Source organism: Pseudorca crassidens, chromosome 7 (assembly GCF_039906515.1).
Source record: "Pseudorca crassidens isolate mPseCra1 chromosome 7, mPseCra1.hap1, whole genome shotgun sequence".
NCBI lineage: Eukaryota > Metazoa > Chordata > Mammalia > Artiodactyla > Delphinidae > Pseudorca > Pseudorca crassidens.
The window spans coordinates 37,597,785-37,611,482 of NC_090302.1; the positions used below are offsets into that span (position 1 = coordinate 37,597,785).

Below are 13,698 nucleotides of genomic sequence, written 5' to 3' on the forward strand. Positions count from 1 at the left end.
ACTTCAACCATACCCAGGCCTCCCCTTCCTGCTCCCTGATCCCCAGAAGGTCTAAAACTGCGGGATTCTGCCCTTATTGGACACTCACAGGCTCTCTGGGCTCCAAGCGGATATCTGGAGGCTTGTCATCATCCAGCTTCCGGGTGGGGCGGATGAAGGCAGGGGGTGTGAAACGACTGGTCCTGTCAAACTCCTCGGGCTCCACTCCACGCCCATCCCGGAGCCTCTCCCAGGCGGCACGGCTGACACCGCTCTCTTCTTGGAGTGCTGGGGTGCTTGCCTCTGCTTCTTTCTCTTCCTGCACCTCCTGGACAGAGCCCTCTACCGTGCCACGGTGAGACCCCGAAAGTTCACCTGTGCGTCGGATGGAAGGCCTGTCCCGCAGCCCATCCTTGAAGGCAGACACAGCCAGGGTCACCTTCTGCACCTGCTCCACTGTCTGCCGCTTGGACATCAACACCCCCATGGCTCTGTGGACAGAAAGCAGAGGGGCTCAGACTCAGCCAATGGCTGACCACATTAGGGCAATTTGTTTCAACCATTCACCTAAGTGGCAAGCGCTATTAAATAGCTTCTCCCTTTTCTGGAACTCAGTAGCATGGCAGGGCGGACAGAGCACTTGTTAAGGAGTCAGAAGACCTTGGTTCTATTTCTGACTGGCCCTGTGACTTTGGTTTTCCTGTCTATAAAATGAGGGCGATCTGCTCAGCACACTTCACAGGGCTATCATGAGGATAACATCAGAAAAGGGGCTTAACAGTGCATGTAGACTAGAAAGCACTCTACAAATGTGAGATGGTCTCTCTGTCTCCCTTCCTGTCCCAAAGCCAATTAGGTCTAGGGGTCCCAGGCCTCTGATACTTTGAGACAGTAGGAGACTCCAGAGCCCAAGTCTCTCCCAAAGATGACCCAAGGCATAAAGCAAGACTGCAGCTACACATTTCAGAATTCTGACTGAAGGAGTGCTCCTCTGACAAGTGCTGTGCGCAAGAATCCATATCAAACGCCTACTTTTTGAGTCAGAGTGAATGAACTGCTATTTTTAGAGGACTCCTGAATTAGGCATCCAGGAAACTCTGCCACCTCACCCATGTGGTCAAGGTCTCAGACACTTCTTTGCTCCTTCTAATTAGTAGCTATGCCTGTTTACGGGTCTGTCACAGACAACCTGCTCATCACAAGCTCTCAGGTGCTTCTCACACTTCTAAGGCTTCACTAATGTCACTGCCACATTTTCTGCTTTGATTCTCAGAACTGTTCAAGAAAGGTCCATATCCTTTACAGGTTAAAAAGGAATGTTATTCTTGCTCTTCTTCTGTAGTACCAGGGCATTGGAAAGTGAGGGCATGACATGGCACACTGCAAAGCTGGTCTGCTATTTCCTAGCCTGAAGGGTCTTAGTGGAATTCAGTTGCGGAATGTTTGTTCTAAGTGGAGCAGAGAGTCCATTTTAGCCTTGCTATCAATCCATCATAATCAAGGCTTATTGAACAGTACTATATGCAAGGCACCAACTGCTCATCATTGGAAATAGAAGATGGGAGAACAGAGTCTCATCACTCAAGGTACTTAATATCAGAACTCAAAGAAGAGTAAGACAGAGTGCTGGAAGTGCCTAAAGGAAGGTGAGACCATATTACTGGAAGTCAGAATGGGCCTTGAAGGATGGGTAGAAAGTTATCCTCAGTTTGTTTGAGGAAAAAGGTGACAGAGGGAAGGAGGAGAGATTCAGACCAACTAGAAGGCTACTATAATAGTCCAGGCAAGAGGTAGAGGGTTTAAACTGAAATGGTGGCAGCAGGAATGATACTGAGTTGATTTGATACTATGGAAATAGAGAAATTTAGGAATAAATTGATAACTTGATTGGATCAAGTGCTACGTGGCTGCTTCCCACTAGCTATCTATTTCACATTTGGTAGTGTATATATGTCCATGCCACTCTCTCACTCCATCCCAGCTTACCCTTGCCCTTCCCCGTGTCCTCAAATCCATTCTCTAGTAGGTCTGTGTCTTTATTCCCATCTTGCCCCTAGGTTCTTCATGACCATTTTTTAAAAATTCCACATATATGTGTTAGCATATGGTATTTGTTTTCTCTTTCTGACTTACTTCACTCTGTATGACAGACTCTAGGTCCATCCACCTCACTACAAATAACTCAATTTCGTTTCTTTTTATGGCTGAGTAATATTCCGTGGTATATATGTGCCACATCTTCTTTATCCATTCATCTGTCGATGGACACTTAGGTTGCTTCCATGTCCTGGCTACTGTAAACAGAGCTGCAATGAACACTGTGGTACATGACTCTTTTTGAATTATGGTTTTCTCAGGGTATATGCCCAGTAGTGGGATGGCTGGGTGGTATGGTAGTTCTATTTTTAGCTTTTTAAGGAACCTCCATACTGTTCTCCATAGTGGCTGTATCAATTCATATACCCACCAACAGTGCAAGAGGGTTCCCTTTTCTCCACACCCTCTCCAGCATTTATTGTTTCTAGATTTTTTAATGATGGCCATTCTTACTGGTGTGAGGTGACACCTCACTGTAGTTTTGATTTGCATTTCTCTAATGATTAGTGATGTTGAGCATCCTTTCATGTGTTTGTTGGCAATCTGTATAACTCCTTTGGAGAAATGTCTATTTAGGTCTTCTGCCCATTTTTGGATTGGGTTGTTTGTTTTTTTGATATTGAGCTGCATGAGCTGCTTATAAATTTTGGAGATTAATCCTTGGTCAGCTGCTTCATTTGCAAATATTTTCTCCTATTCTGAGGGTTGTCTTTATTCTTGTTTATGGTTTCCTTTGCTGTGCAAAAGCTTTTAAGTTTCATTAGGTCCCATTTGTTTTTGTTTTTATTTCCATTTCTCTAGGAGGTGGGTCAAAAAGGGTCTTGCTGTGATTTATGTCATACAGTGTTCTATGTTTTCCTCTAAGAGTTTGATGGTGTCTGGCCTTACATTTAGGTCTTTAATCCATTTGGAGTTTATTTTTGTGTATGGTGTTAGGGAGTGTTCTAATTTCATTCTTTTACATGTAGCTGTCCAGTTTTCCAGCACCACTTATTGAAGAGGCTGTCTTTTCTCCATTGTATATTCTTGCCTCCTTTATCAAAACTAAGGTGACCATATGTGCGTGGGTTTATCTCTGGGCTTTCTATCCTGTTCCATTGATCTATCTTTCTGTTTTTGTGCCAGTACCATACTGTCTTGATTACTGTAGCTTGGTAGTATAGTCTGAAGTCAGGGAGCCTGATTCCTCCAGCTCCGTTTTTCTTTCTCAAGATTGCTTTGGCTATTCGGGGTCTTTTGTGTTTCCATACAAATTGTGAAAGTTTTTGTTCTAGTTCTGTGAAAAATTCCATTGGTAGTTTGATAGGGATTGCATTGAATCTGTAGATTGCTTTGGGTAGTACAGTCATTTTCACAATGTTGATTCTTCCAATCCAAGAACATGGTCTATCTCTCCATCTGTTTGTATCATCTTTAATTTCTTTCATCAGTGTCTTGTAGTTTTCTGCATACAGGTCTTCTGTCTTCTTAGGTAGGTTTATTCCTAGGTATTTTATTCTTTTTGTTGCAATGGTAAATGGGAGTGTTTCCTTAATAATTTCTGTTTCAGATTTCTCATCATTAGTGTATAGGAATGCAAGAGATTTCTGTGCATTAATTTTGTATCCTGCTACTTTACCAAATTCATTGATTAGCTCTAGTAGTTTTTTGGTAGCATCTTTAGGATTCTCTATGTATAGTATCATGTCATCTGCAAACAGTGACAGCGTTACTTCTTCTTTTCTGATTTGGATTCCTTTTATTTCTTTTTATTCCTTTTATTTCTTTTTCTCTGACTGCTGTGGCTAAAGCTTCCAAAACTATGTTGAATAATAGTGGTGAGAGTGGACAACCTTATCTTGTTCCTGATCTTAGAGGAAATGGTTTCAGTTTTTCACCACTGAGAATGATGTTGGCTGTGGGTTTGTCATATATGGCCTTTATTATGCTGAGGTAAGTTCTCTCTATGCCTACTTTCTGGAGAGTTTTTATCATAAATGGGTGTTGAATTTTGTCGAAAGCTTTTTCTGCATCTATTGAGACGATCATATGGTTTTTCTCCTTCAATTTGTTAACATGGTTTATCACATTGATTGATTTGCGTATATTGAAGAATCCTTGCATTCCTGGGATAAACCCCACTTGATCATGGTGTATGATACTTTTATTGTGCTGTTGGATTCTGTTTGCTAGTATTTTGTTGAGGATTTTTGCATCTATGTTCATCAGTGATATTGGCTTGTAGTTTTCTTTCTTTGTGACATGTTTGTCTGGTTTTGGTATGAGGGCGATGGTGGCCTCAAAGAATGAGTTTGGGAGTGTTCCTCCCTCTGCTATATTTTGGAAGAGTTTGAGAAGGATACGTGTTAGCTCTTCTCTGAATGTTTGATAGACTTCACCTGTGAAGCCATCCGGTCCTGGGCTTTTGTTTGTTGGAAGATTTTTAATCACAGTTTCAATTTCAGTGCTTGTGATTGGTCTGTTTATATTTTCTATTTCTTCCTGGTTCAGTCTCAGAAGGTTGTGCTTTTCTAAGAATTTGTCCATTTCTTCCAGGTTTTCCATTTTATTGGCATATTGTTGCTTGTAGTAATCTCCAATGATTCTTTATGTTTCTGCAGTGTCAGTTGTTACTTCTCCTTTTTCATTTCTAATTCTATTGATTTCAGTCTTCTCTCTTTTTTCTTGATGAGTCTGGCTAATGATTTATCAATTTTGTTTATCTTCTCAAAGAACCAGCCTTTAGTTTTATTGATCGTTGCTATTGTTTCCTTCATTTATTTCTGATCTGATATTTATGACTTTGGGGTTTTGTTGTTCTTCTTTCTCTAATTAGTTAGCACATCTTTTATCTCACACAATTACCATTTTGTTGTTGTTCTTATGGTGAGAACATTAAAGCTCTACTCTCACAGCATCTTTCAAGTACACAATATAGTATTGTTAACTATGGTCACATGCTGTACCTTAGATTCCTGGAAGTTTTTCATCTTATATCTGAATGTTGGTACCCTTTGATCAACATCCCACCATTTCCCTCACCCCTCAGCCTTTGGCAACCATCATTCTGCTCTCTGTTTCTATGAGTTCAATGTTTTTAGATTTCACACACAAGTGAAGTCATACAGTATTTCATATTTCATACAGCCTATCTCTGCCTGACTTAGAGGGCAGTCTTAAATCGACTAACGAGAAGAAGGGTAGTACCATTTACAGAAATTGGGAAATAAGAAAGAGGAATAATGAAATTGGATTTTGTATGTATTGAATTAAAGATGTCTCTGGGACATTCAGCTGATATGTTATCTGCTGCTTAAATCTTTTCAATGGCTTTCCAAAGCTTTCAGGATAAAGTCCTCCAAATTAGTTTCTTTATTATGGTCTGTGAGGCTCTCCTCGGTCTGGTGTCCCTTCTTTACTCTGTTCTAACCACACTGGTTTTTCAGTCTTTGTTTGCCATGCCCCCTCTATTATTATTATTATATATTTTTTGTGGTACACGGGCCTCTCACTGTTGTGGCCTCTCCCGTTGCGGAGCACAGGCTCCGGACGCGCAGGTTCAGCGGCCATGGCTCACGGGCCCAGCCGCTCTATGGCATGTGGGATCTTCCCAGACCAGGGCACGAACCCATGTCCCCTGCATCGGCAGGCGGACTCTCAACCACTGCGCCACCAGGGAAGCCCTATTTTTTATAAGTCTATTTATTTATTTTTGGTTGTGTTGGGTCTTTGTTGCTGCGTGCGCGCTCTCTCTAGTTGTGGCGAGTGGGGGCTACTCTTCATTTTGGTGCACAGGTTTCTCATTGTGGTGGCTTCACTTGTTGCAGAGCACGGGCTCTAGGCGCATGGGCTTCAGTAGTTGTGGCAGTCGGGCTCAGTAGTTGTGGCTCGCGGGCTCTAGAGCACAGGCTTAGTAGTTGTGGTGCATGGGCTTAGTTGCTCTGTGGCATGTGGGATCTTCCTGGACCAGGTCTCAAACCTGTGTCCCCTGCATTGGCAGGCAGATTCTGTCCCCTGCGTCACAAGGGAAGTCTCCATGCTCCCTCTATTTTGGACCTGTGAACATTCCTTTCCCCTGATTAGAGCTCAGTTCAAGTACTGCTTCCTCATGGAAGTTACTGCTGTCTCCCCAAGCCAGGTAGGTGTGCTGACAGCACCATGCTCTTCTGCTCTAGAACACTCATCTTTGTTATTACATATTCAATAGGATGATTATCGTCAGTGTCAGTTTCCTCTCTTAGATCGTTTTACCATGTGTAGTACCTGTCTCCACTGCCTAGCAATATGTCTAAAAGAGGAAAGGCATTTAATAATATTTCCCAATTAATTAATTGTGAATAAGTCTTTCTGATTTTTCAATAAAGTCTTAATACTCATAAAATCTGATGACAGCCACGTCTTCTTTCTAGAAACAACTATTTTCTGGGCCACAGTGGTGCAAATTCCTACCCTGTCTGGGTGCTTGCCCTGCCATCACTTGTTGTCAAAGAAACCCAACCAATATTTTTAAATTTATAAACCTACTGATAAGAAAGGAAAGATCCCCTCTCCCCACTTGTAAAATTTGTTTGTAAAATTAAAATATATGACTAAAGAATATTTGCTTTGAATAAGTGACTGTCATTTACAGGATGGTGGCAAAGGAGATTTATTGAGGAAAGATTTATTTATTTACTTATTTATTTGGCTGCATTGGGTCTTCGTTGCTGTGTGTGGACTTTCTCTAGTTGTGGCGAGTGGGGGCTACTCTTCCTTGCGGTGTGCAGGCTTCTTATTGAGGTGGCTTCTCTTGGTGTGGGGCATGGGCTGTAGGCACATGGGCTTCTGTAGTTGTGGCTCGTGGGCTGTAGAGTGCAGGCTCAATAGCTGTGGTGCACGGGCTTAGTTGCTCTGCGGCATGTGGGATCTTCCCGGACCAGGGCTCAAACCCATGTTGCCTGCACTGGCAGGCGGATTCTTAACCACTGCGCCACCAGGGAAGTTCAAGGAAACATTTACTGATCAAATTAGGAAACTGTTTAAGGTGATTAAAAACTCATTCTTTTCCTCAGTTGCAAACAAATATGGGACAATAGGGGAATGGTTAAATTATGGTACAATGTAAGAATGAACAATATGAAAAACATTAAGGTAAGAGTAAATTTATTAATGTGGAAAGATGTTCAAAATATATGAACATATTTATGAAAAATGCAAGTTACAGAAATGCTCATGTTGTGATCTAATTTTATAAGAATGTATGTTTTTTCATATTTTTGTTAATCTGTTTTTTTCTAATTTTCCTACCTTGTACATTAATTATATAATTTAAAAAGTCACAGAGGCAACCTGGTGACTTGTTTTAGTTCTGGATCTGCTGTGACCCAGGACACGTTATTTTACTGCTTTGGGCTTCAGTTCTCTATCTGTTAATGCGTATGCTTGGAATATGTAGTCAAGCATTTAGAATGCTTCTTTTCCATATTCTTTTAAAAGTCCATGTGACCTAATGAGGGTATCCAGCCTTGGGTGGCAATGGGGCTAGGGGTGGAGAAGGGAGTGTGTGTATGTTAGAGCTTTTGCTGAGGCTGTGGACCCAGGCCTGCGGTCTGCAGACACTGCCCACATGGCTTATGCATACTGGCTGTGCTCTACAGTTAGGTGGAAAAGCGGGTCCCCAACTTACAGCGAGAGGAACAGGCATACCATCTCAAGAAGGAGAATGCAAAACTAACACCCAGCCCTTCACTGCAAACCTTCCTCATGATCAATTACTATTTCCAAGGCCACAGTGTTTTCCTCAGAAAACTTTCTGTGGTATGTTTTTCACATTTTTTGACTGTGACCCATAGTAAGAAGTATAGTTTATGATGTGACCCTGTATACACAAAATTATAAACACATGTTCATAGACCTATAACTGAACCCAAAGTTTTGTGAAAGAATCCTAATTTTACTACATGTGATGCTCCCAGATATTTTCTATCCTCTCTATTCTAGTTCATTAAAACAATCATGATAGTGACTCTCTAAAATGATTTGATGAGGGACTTCCCTGGTGGTCCATTTGTTAAGACTTTGCTTTCTAATGTGGGGTGTGTAGGTTTGATCCCTGGTTGGGAAGCTAAGATCCCACGTGTCACGGCCAAAAAACCAAAACATAAAACAGAAGCAATACTGTAACAAATTCAATAAAGACTTTAAAAATGGTCCACATCAGGGACTTCCCTGGTGGTCTACTGGTTAAGACTCTGCGCTCCCAATGCAGGGGGCCCAGGTTTGATCCCTGGTCAGGGAACTAGATCCCACATGCCGCAACTAAGAGCCAGCATGCTGCAATGAAGATCTCACGTGCTGCAACTAAAAGATCCCACATGCTGCAACTAAGACCCCGTGCAGCCAAATAAATAAATAACTATTAAAAAAAAATCGTCCACATAAGAAAAAGATCGTAAAAAAATGATTTGGTGACTTTGTAATGGGTCCGGACTGGCAATTTGAAAAACACAGCCTTAGAATCACTATACTTTTTTGATTAGAGAACTACGCTTTTGTCTTTTGATTTAAAGACAGTTACCCCTGAAAGACAAGGATAACATTGTGGGGTATAAGGTATGCTTTTCCCTTGACTGGAGTGACGCAAGAATTGAATTCTCAAGGCTGCCTTAAGAGTCTGTGTGGTTGGACGGTCTAGCAGATCTGGACTGATACGAATATACTTTTGAATGAAGAAAACCGTACTACATACAAGAGTTTGATCCTCTACCTGTGGGCCTATTTAAAAGAATATTTATCAAAGCATTAAAAAAATTTTATTGTTTATTTATTTTTGGCTGAGTTGGGTCTTTGTTGCTGCATGCAGGCTTTCTCTAGTTGTGGCAAGTGGGGGCTACTCTTCGTTGCAGTGCGCAGACTTCTCATTGCAGTCGCTTCTCTTGTTGCAGAGTACAGGCTCTAGGCATGCAGGCTCAGTAGTTGTGGCTTGTGGGCTTAGTTGCTCCTCAGCATGTGGGATCTTCCTGGACCAGGGCTCGAACCCGTGTCCCCTGCATTGGCAGGCAGAGTCTTAACCACTGCGCCACCACGGAAGTCCCTATCAAAGCATTTTTCACAGTGATAAAAAGGTGGAAATAACCTTAGTAGGAGAATTATTGGGTAACTTGTGATATATTATTCATGCTATAAAAATAAAGAGAAAAAACTGGTTTAATCCAGTACGAACATAAAGATCAGAGCAATGACTCACATTGGCTGGATCCTGGGGCATATAGGGGTTTATATATCAGAACTCCAGGAGGAGGGAAGAAATAGTGGATTGAAAAATCATATAAATTATAATATATTTATATTTGGAAAGCAAATATCAAAAGCCATTACTTTTTTTTTCGTAACATGGACAACAAAACAGCAGAGCTTGACAGTATCCTCCTGGTTCCTGGGGGAGATACAGAAGGTGCTAGCTTTCCAAATCGTTGGGGGCAGCCCCCTCCTAGAAGTCATAGTAGAAGTTTTAGGGAGCAGTCATAAGACATTAATTAAAAATTTTTTTTTTAAATTTTATTTATTTTTTTGGCTGCACTGGGTCTTTGTTGCTGCGCGCGGGCTCTCTCTAGCTGTGGCAAGTGGGGGCTACTCTTAGTCGCGGTGCGCGGGTTTCTCTTGTGCTCTAGGGCACGTGGGCTTCAGTAGTTGTGGCATGTGGGCTCAGTAGTTCTGGCTGGCGGGCTCCAGAGTGCAGGCTCAGATAGTTGTGGTGCACAGGCTTAGTTGCTCCGTGGCATGTGGGATCTTCGCGGGCCAGGGATTGGACCTGTGTCTCCTGCATTGGCAGGCGGATTCCTTACCACTGCACCACCAGGGAAGTCCCGACATTAATGTTTATCAGCTAGAAGGCATGGGTTAAAAAAAAGGTTGATAAACACTTATCTGGAGACGTGGAATAACCATACGAAATTCACTTTTTCAAGAATGATTCACTGGAGGAAAATCAATGGTATTCATTTGGTTCTTACTGGCTTTTTCAGATAATGTAACAAGAGTTTTGAACAAAGGCCAGCCAATTAGGAGGGTTACTCTGTAAGTGACCTGACTCATTGTGTATTGGCAAACTAACCACAAGCATATCCCAACACACTGCAGTCCTGCACAACCACTACTCTCTGTAAGGATACCAAGAATCACTATTAAGCTACTCAACTGTTAATGATGTCACTGCAGTGGATTTGGAGTTTATCTTCAAAGGAATTTCAATGAAGACTGAAGATAACATCCACCAGCAAAACAAACAGACAAAAACAAATTAAAAAACTACTTTCTAGCCCTGACCACAGGATCTTGGAGTACTGCTATTCCCCCTTCAGTTTTCTAGGCCATTTTATGCCCATAAGGGCAGCAAATGTAGAGCAGAGCCATTAAAAAGAAGGCATCAAAATCCAAACAAGACCCCAAGTCATTTTCATCACAAGGCTTTGATTTTGAGAGTAAATTGTGAGGACACATCAGAATTAGGCTTTAAGAGTGAGGCTAAAACCCCTTAATTCTTAATGGAGAGGGTTGAAACTATATGCAAAAGACACCCTGATTAAAAGCAAGTATGCTGAAATATCCACGATGTGCACCTGGGGTGTTGGAAAAATTAACAAAATCAGTTCTAATTTCTAGAGAAACAAGTGGTCCTGATTAGTGAGGAGTTAAAAACAAATGCCTGATGAGAAAAACCGGCCTCTGCTGTGCTGGAAGGAGTCCTAGGAAGAAGAGTGAGTTAAAAGGAAATCAAGTTGCAAAGATGCCACAAATTATATCTAATGATTACTCCTTTGGCTGATGGGTGGAACTGGGGTTTTCTGCCTCCCTAACAAGGATGAAAGAGGGATAAAAAGACATTGTCCCAAGAATGATGTGACTGTCAGAGGATTTGTAGAACCTAGGGAAGGCTTGGAAAAAAACCTCATGGGAGCGGGAGCAGGAGCAGGTGGTGGTGAATAAGAGGGACATGAAGTAGAACAGGGCTCTCTGACTCTACGATTTGGAGGAAATGAAAACAGATGACAACCAGAAACTTTCTTCAGGGAAGAGAAGTCTGTCTAGATGAATCTGTCAGGCAGTAAGACATATGTGGGCAGCTTGAAATGTGTGCGTGCAAGACACACCCATTCTCTGCAGAGCACATGCTTACAACGCAGTGGGATGATTTATAAGGGCAAAGTGGTGGGAGTAAGAGGAGGAGGGGCTGCTCCACAGCAGGAGCTGGTGGCAAAATAAGGAAAAGGAAGGCAGCTAGGGAACCTCTTCCAAAGCTCTCGATAAAGACTTCTGGCTGTGAGGAGCCTCTCAACAGGCAGGAGTCTCCTCACTGGGCATGCTAAATGTAAAGCACATTTACTTGCTTTCATCTGATTCTTGGTATGGGAATGGCAGCTGTTTGAAAAAGGCTCAAAAGCAACTAAAAGTGATTGTTTGGAGGTTATGAAGGCTTCCCTAGGCAGGAACAAGGCAAAGAAAACCTCTGAGCTGGGAGACAGGGGAAAACAACCAGAGTGGGTTGAGCAGATGGAAAAAGGAATCCCAGTTTTTCACTGAGATTGAGAAGGAGGAAAGTCTAGATGGTTCCCACTGCCTTTCACAGAGTATGTGTTCTATAAATCTTGGTTCAACAAATGTTGCAGAGATAACTAGGCAACATAAAAAGTTTGAGATCATGGTGTCACTACCTTTTCTCTTCCTCAAAGTTGGCCAGAGAGACTGATCAGACCAAATCTTCAGAACACAATTCTAGAAACTATACAGTCACCTGCTCATCTCATCACATCTACTCTGCTTCCCCAGAGGGGACCCTATCTGCTGATTCAGGGCTAGCAGGGATGAGAACAGGTAACCATACAGTAGTTATGGGTGATTTCTTTGACCACAGGAGAGAGCTACAGAATTTTAGAATTTGGCCAGTTTCCACAACCACAATTATAAAAAAAGAGAGACTAATATTACCAAAGTCAACAGTCCCCTGCATTTATGCTGTGTCCTGGGGGCACTGTGAACTGGCCGACAGGCGGGCAGCTGCCCTGAGGGCACGTGCAGTAAACTTAAAAGTGTATCTCCTCCCTCCTGGGTTTGGGCTGGAGAAATTTAGCATGAGATGAGCAGCATCTGCAAATAAGGGTGAAAAATTTCAAGGTGGTTGACAACTGGCTCCAGGTATAGCATGTGCCTAAAAGGTTGTCTGAGAACCTCAAGGAAGCCATGTACCTAACACAGCAGGTGATTAGCCATAAGGGTATGGAAAACCAGCAGAACCAGGGTCTACAAAATGCAGAATGCACAGCAGAGACCCTAAGTTCACTGTGCACATCAACATCAATCTAGAGACTTTAAACAAAAATTATCAAAGAGTCTCCTTACCCTCTGCTCGTCTTTGAGGAATTCAAGCCCGAAATAGTTTGGCTGATCTCCAGTATCTTGGTCCTGCCTTAGGAATCCATTGCCTCACCACAGTGCTCCTGGAGCCTGTTTCTAGTCAGCCATTCTGTTGCCTGGCAGTAGCCTATGGGCTACTTTTAGTTTTCATGTCTAAAGGGGTCTAACTGATGATACCTCCCTGTCTTCTTCCAGTCTCCTCTGTTTATCCAGTGCAGTGGCACTGGCTTCAGTCAGCCCAGGAAGACACAGTCACCCCTGACTGCACAGGACTCTTCTGAGATTTCCAAGGAGCAGGAGGGCTGAAGACTGAGTAAAAATGTCTTCTTGGACTCAGCTCAAGAGAATGAGGTGTGAGGGAGGTGCTGTTGTTGTTTAATATTTACTGGAAGTCCAAAAGCTCTAATAAACATGAGGCCAAAATTATGGCATGATCTTTAGCCTCTAGGGGCCTGGGATGGGTCTTCATGAGAAGCTACAGTGCAGGCTTCCCACAGAAGCAGAGCAACAGTTAAGGAATAGCACACCATCAGTGATTGGCTGGTGTGACTGCACTTAGCAAGCAGAGCTTTTCAGCAAGATGGAGAGACACTCCCTGTTCTCTGCTCTGGGGCCCTGAAGCACAGATTCAGCCCCACTTAATGCACTCATTATACCTTAATTATCATGACTTATTTGTTGATTCTACAAATATTTGCTGAGTGCAGCCTACTATGTGTTAGGCACAAATTAGGCGCTTAGTAACTGTTGGTAGATTGAACAAATGGAACCTCACTCAGCCTGTGAGAAAGCAGTGTGAGTATGTGCGTGTGTAGGGGGCATAAGTGTAGGATTAAAAAAAAAAAGTGTTGCTTGAGCTAAATTTTGAAATCTGAGTGGGAGTTACCCCAGTGGATAAGGGAAAAAAAGGCATTCCAGGAAGAGATAAAAGCACATGCCAAGGCATGGAGCTATATGGAGACTCCATGATGGCTTAGATGGTATGAAGCCAGCCGGGTGTTAGATAGAAATAGGCAAAGAAACCTGCCTTCACATAAGAATTAGCCCAGAGAACTGGTTTGAGATAGTATGCTTAAACTATTTGTCTAGAAGGGAATATGTATTTAGATTTCAGGGAGGAAAGAAAACACAGAGAATTGGATTTTCTAAGGCCAGGTAGCAGGACAGCCCTGATAAGTCCTAGGGTTGACCAGTGAGTGCATTGCTTGGCCTTTGGACCCAACAGGAAACTCCTCTTCATAGCCTAAGGGCTGG

At 42.5% G+C, this 13,698-nt stretch overlaps 1 protein-coding gene and 1 long non-coding RNA gene across 10 annotated transcripts in view; one reads left to right on the forward strand and one right to left on the reverse strand.

Annotated features, from left to right (window-relative positions):
• Positions 1-13,698, forward strand: part of LOC137227734 (uncharacterized) — a 140,344-nt gene that overhangs the window by 10,903 nt on the left and 115,743 nt on the right. The gene's annotated exons all lie outside the window — the stretch shown is intronic.
• Positions 1-13,698, reverse strand: part of PHF24 (PHD finger protein 24) — a 28,731-nt gene that overhangs the window by 10,588 nt on the left and 4,445 nt on the right. For 3 of the 4 annotated variants that reach the window (XM_067744081.1, XM_067744082.1, XM_067744080.1), the window contains exon 2: positions 89-470. In XM_067744081.1, coding sequence (XP_067600182.1) covers positions 89-466 — 378 coding nt within the window. In that variant the 5' untranslated portion in view covers positions 467-470. Of the gene's footprint in view, positions 1-88; positions 471-13,698 lie in introns of those variants that run through there. The other variant, XM_067744083.1, reaches the window with a different exon arrangement.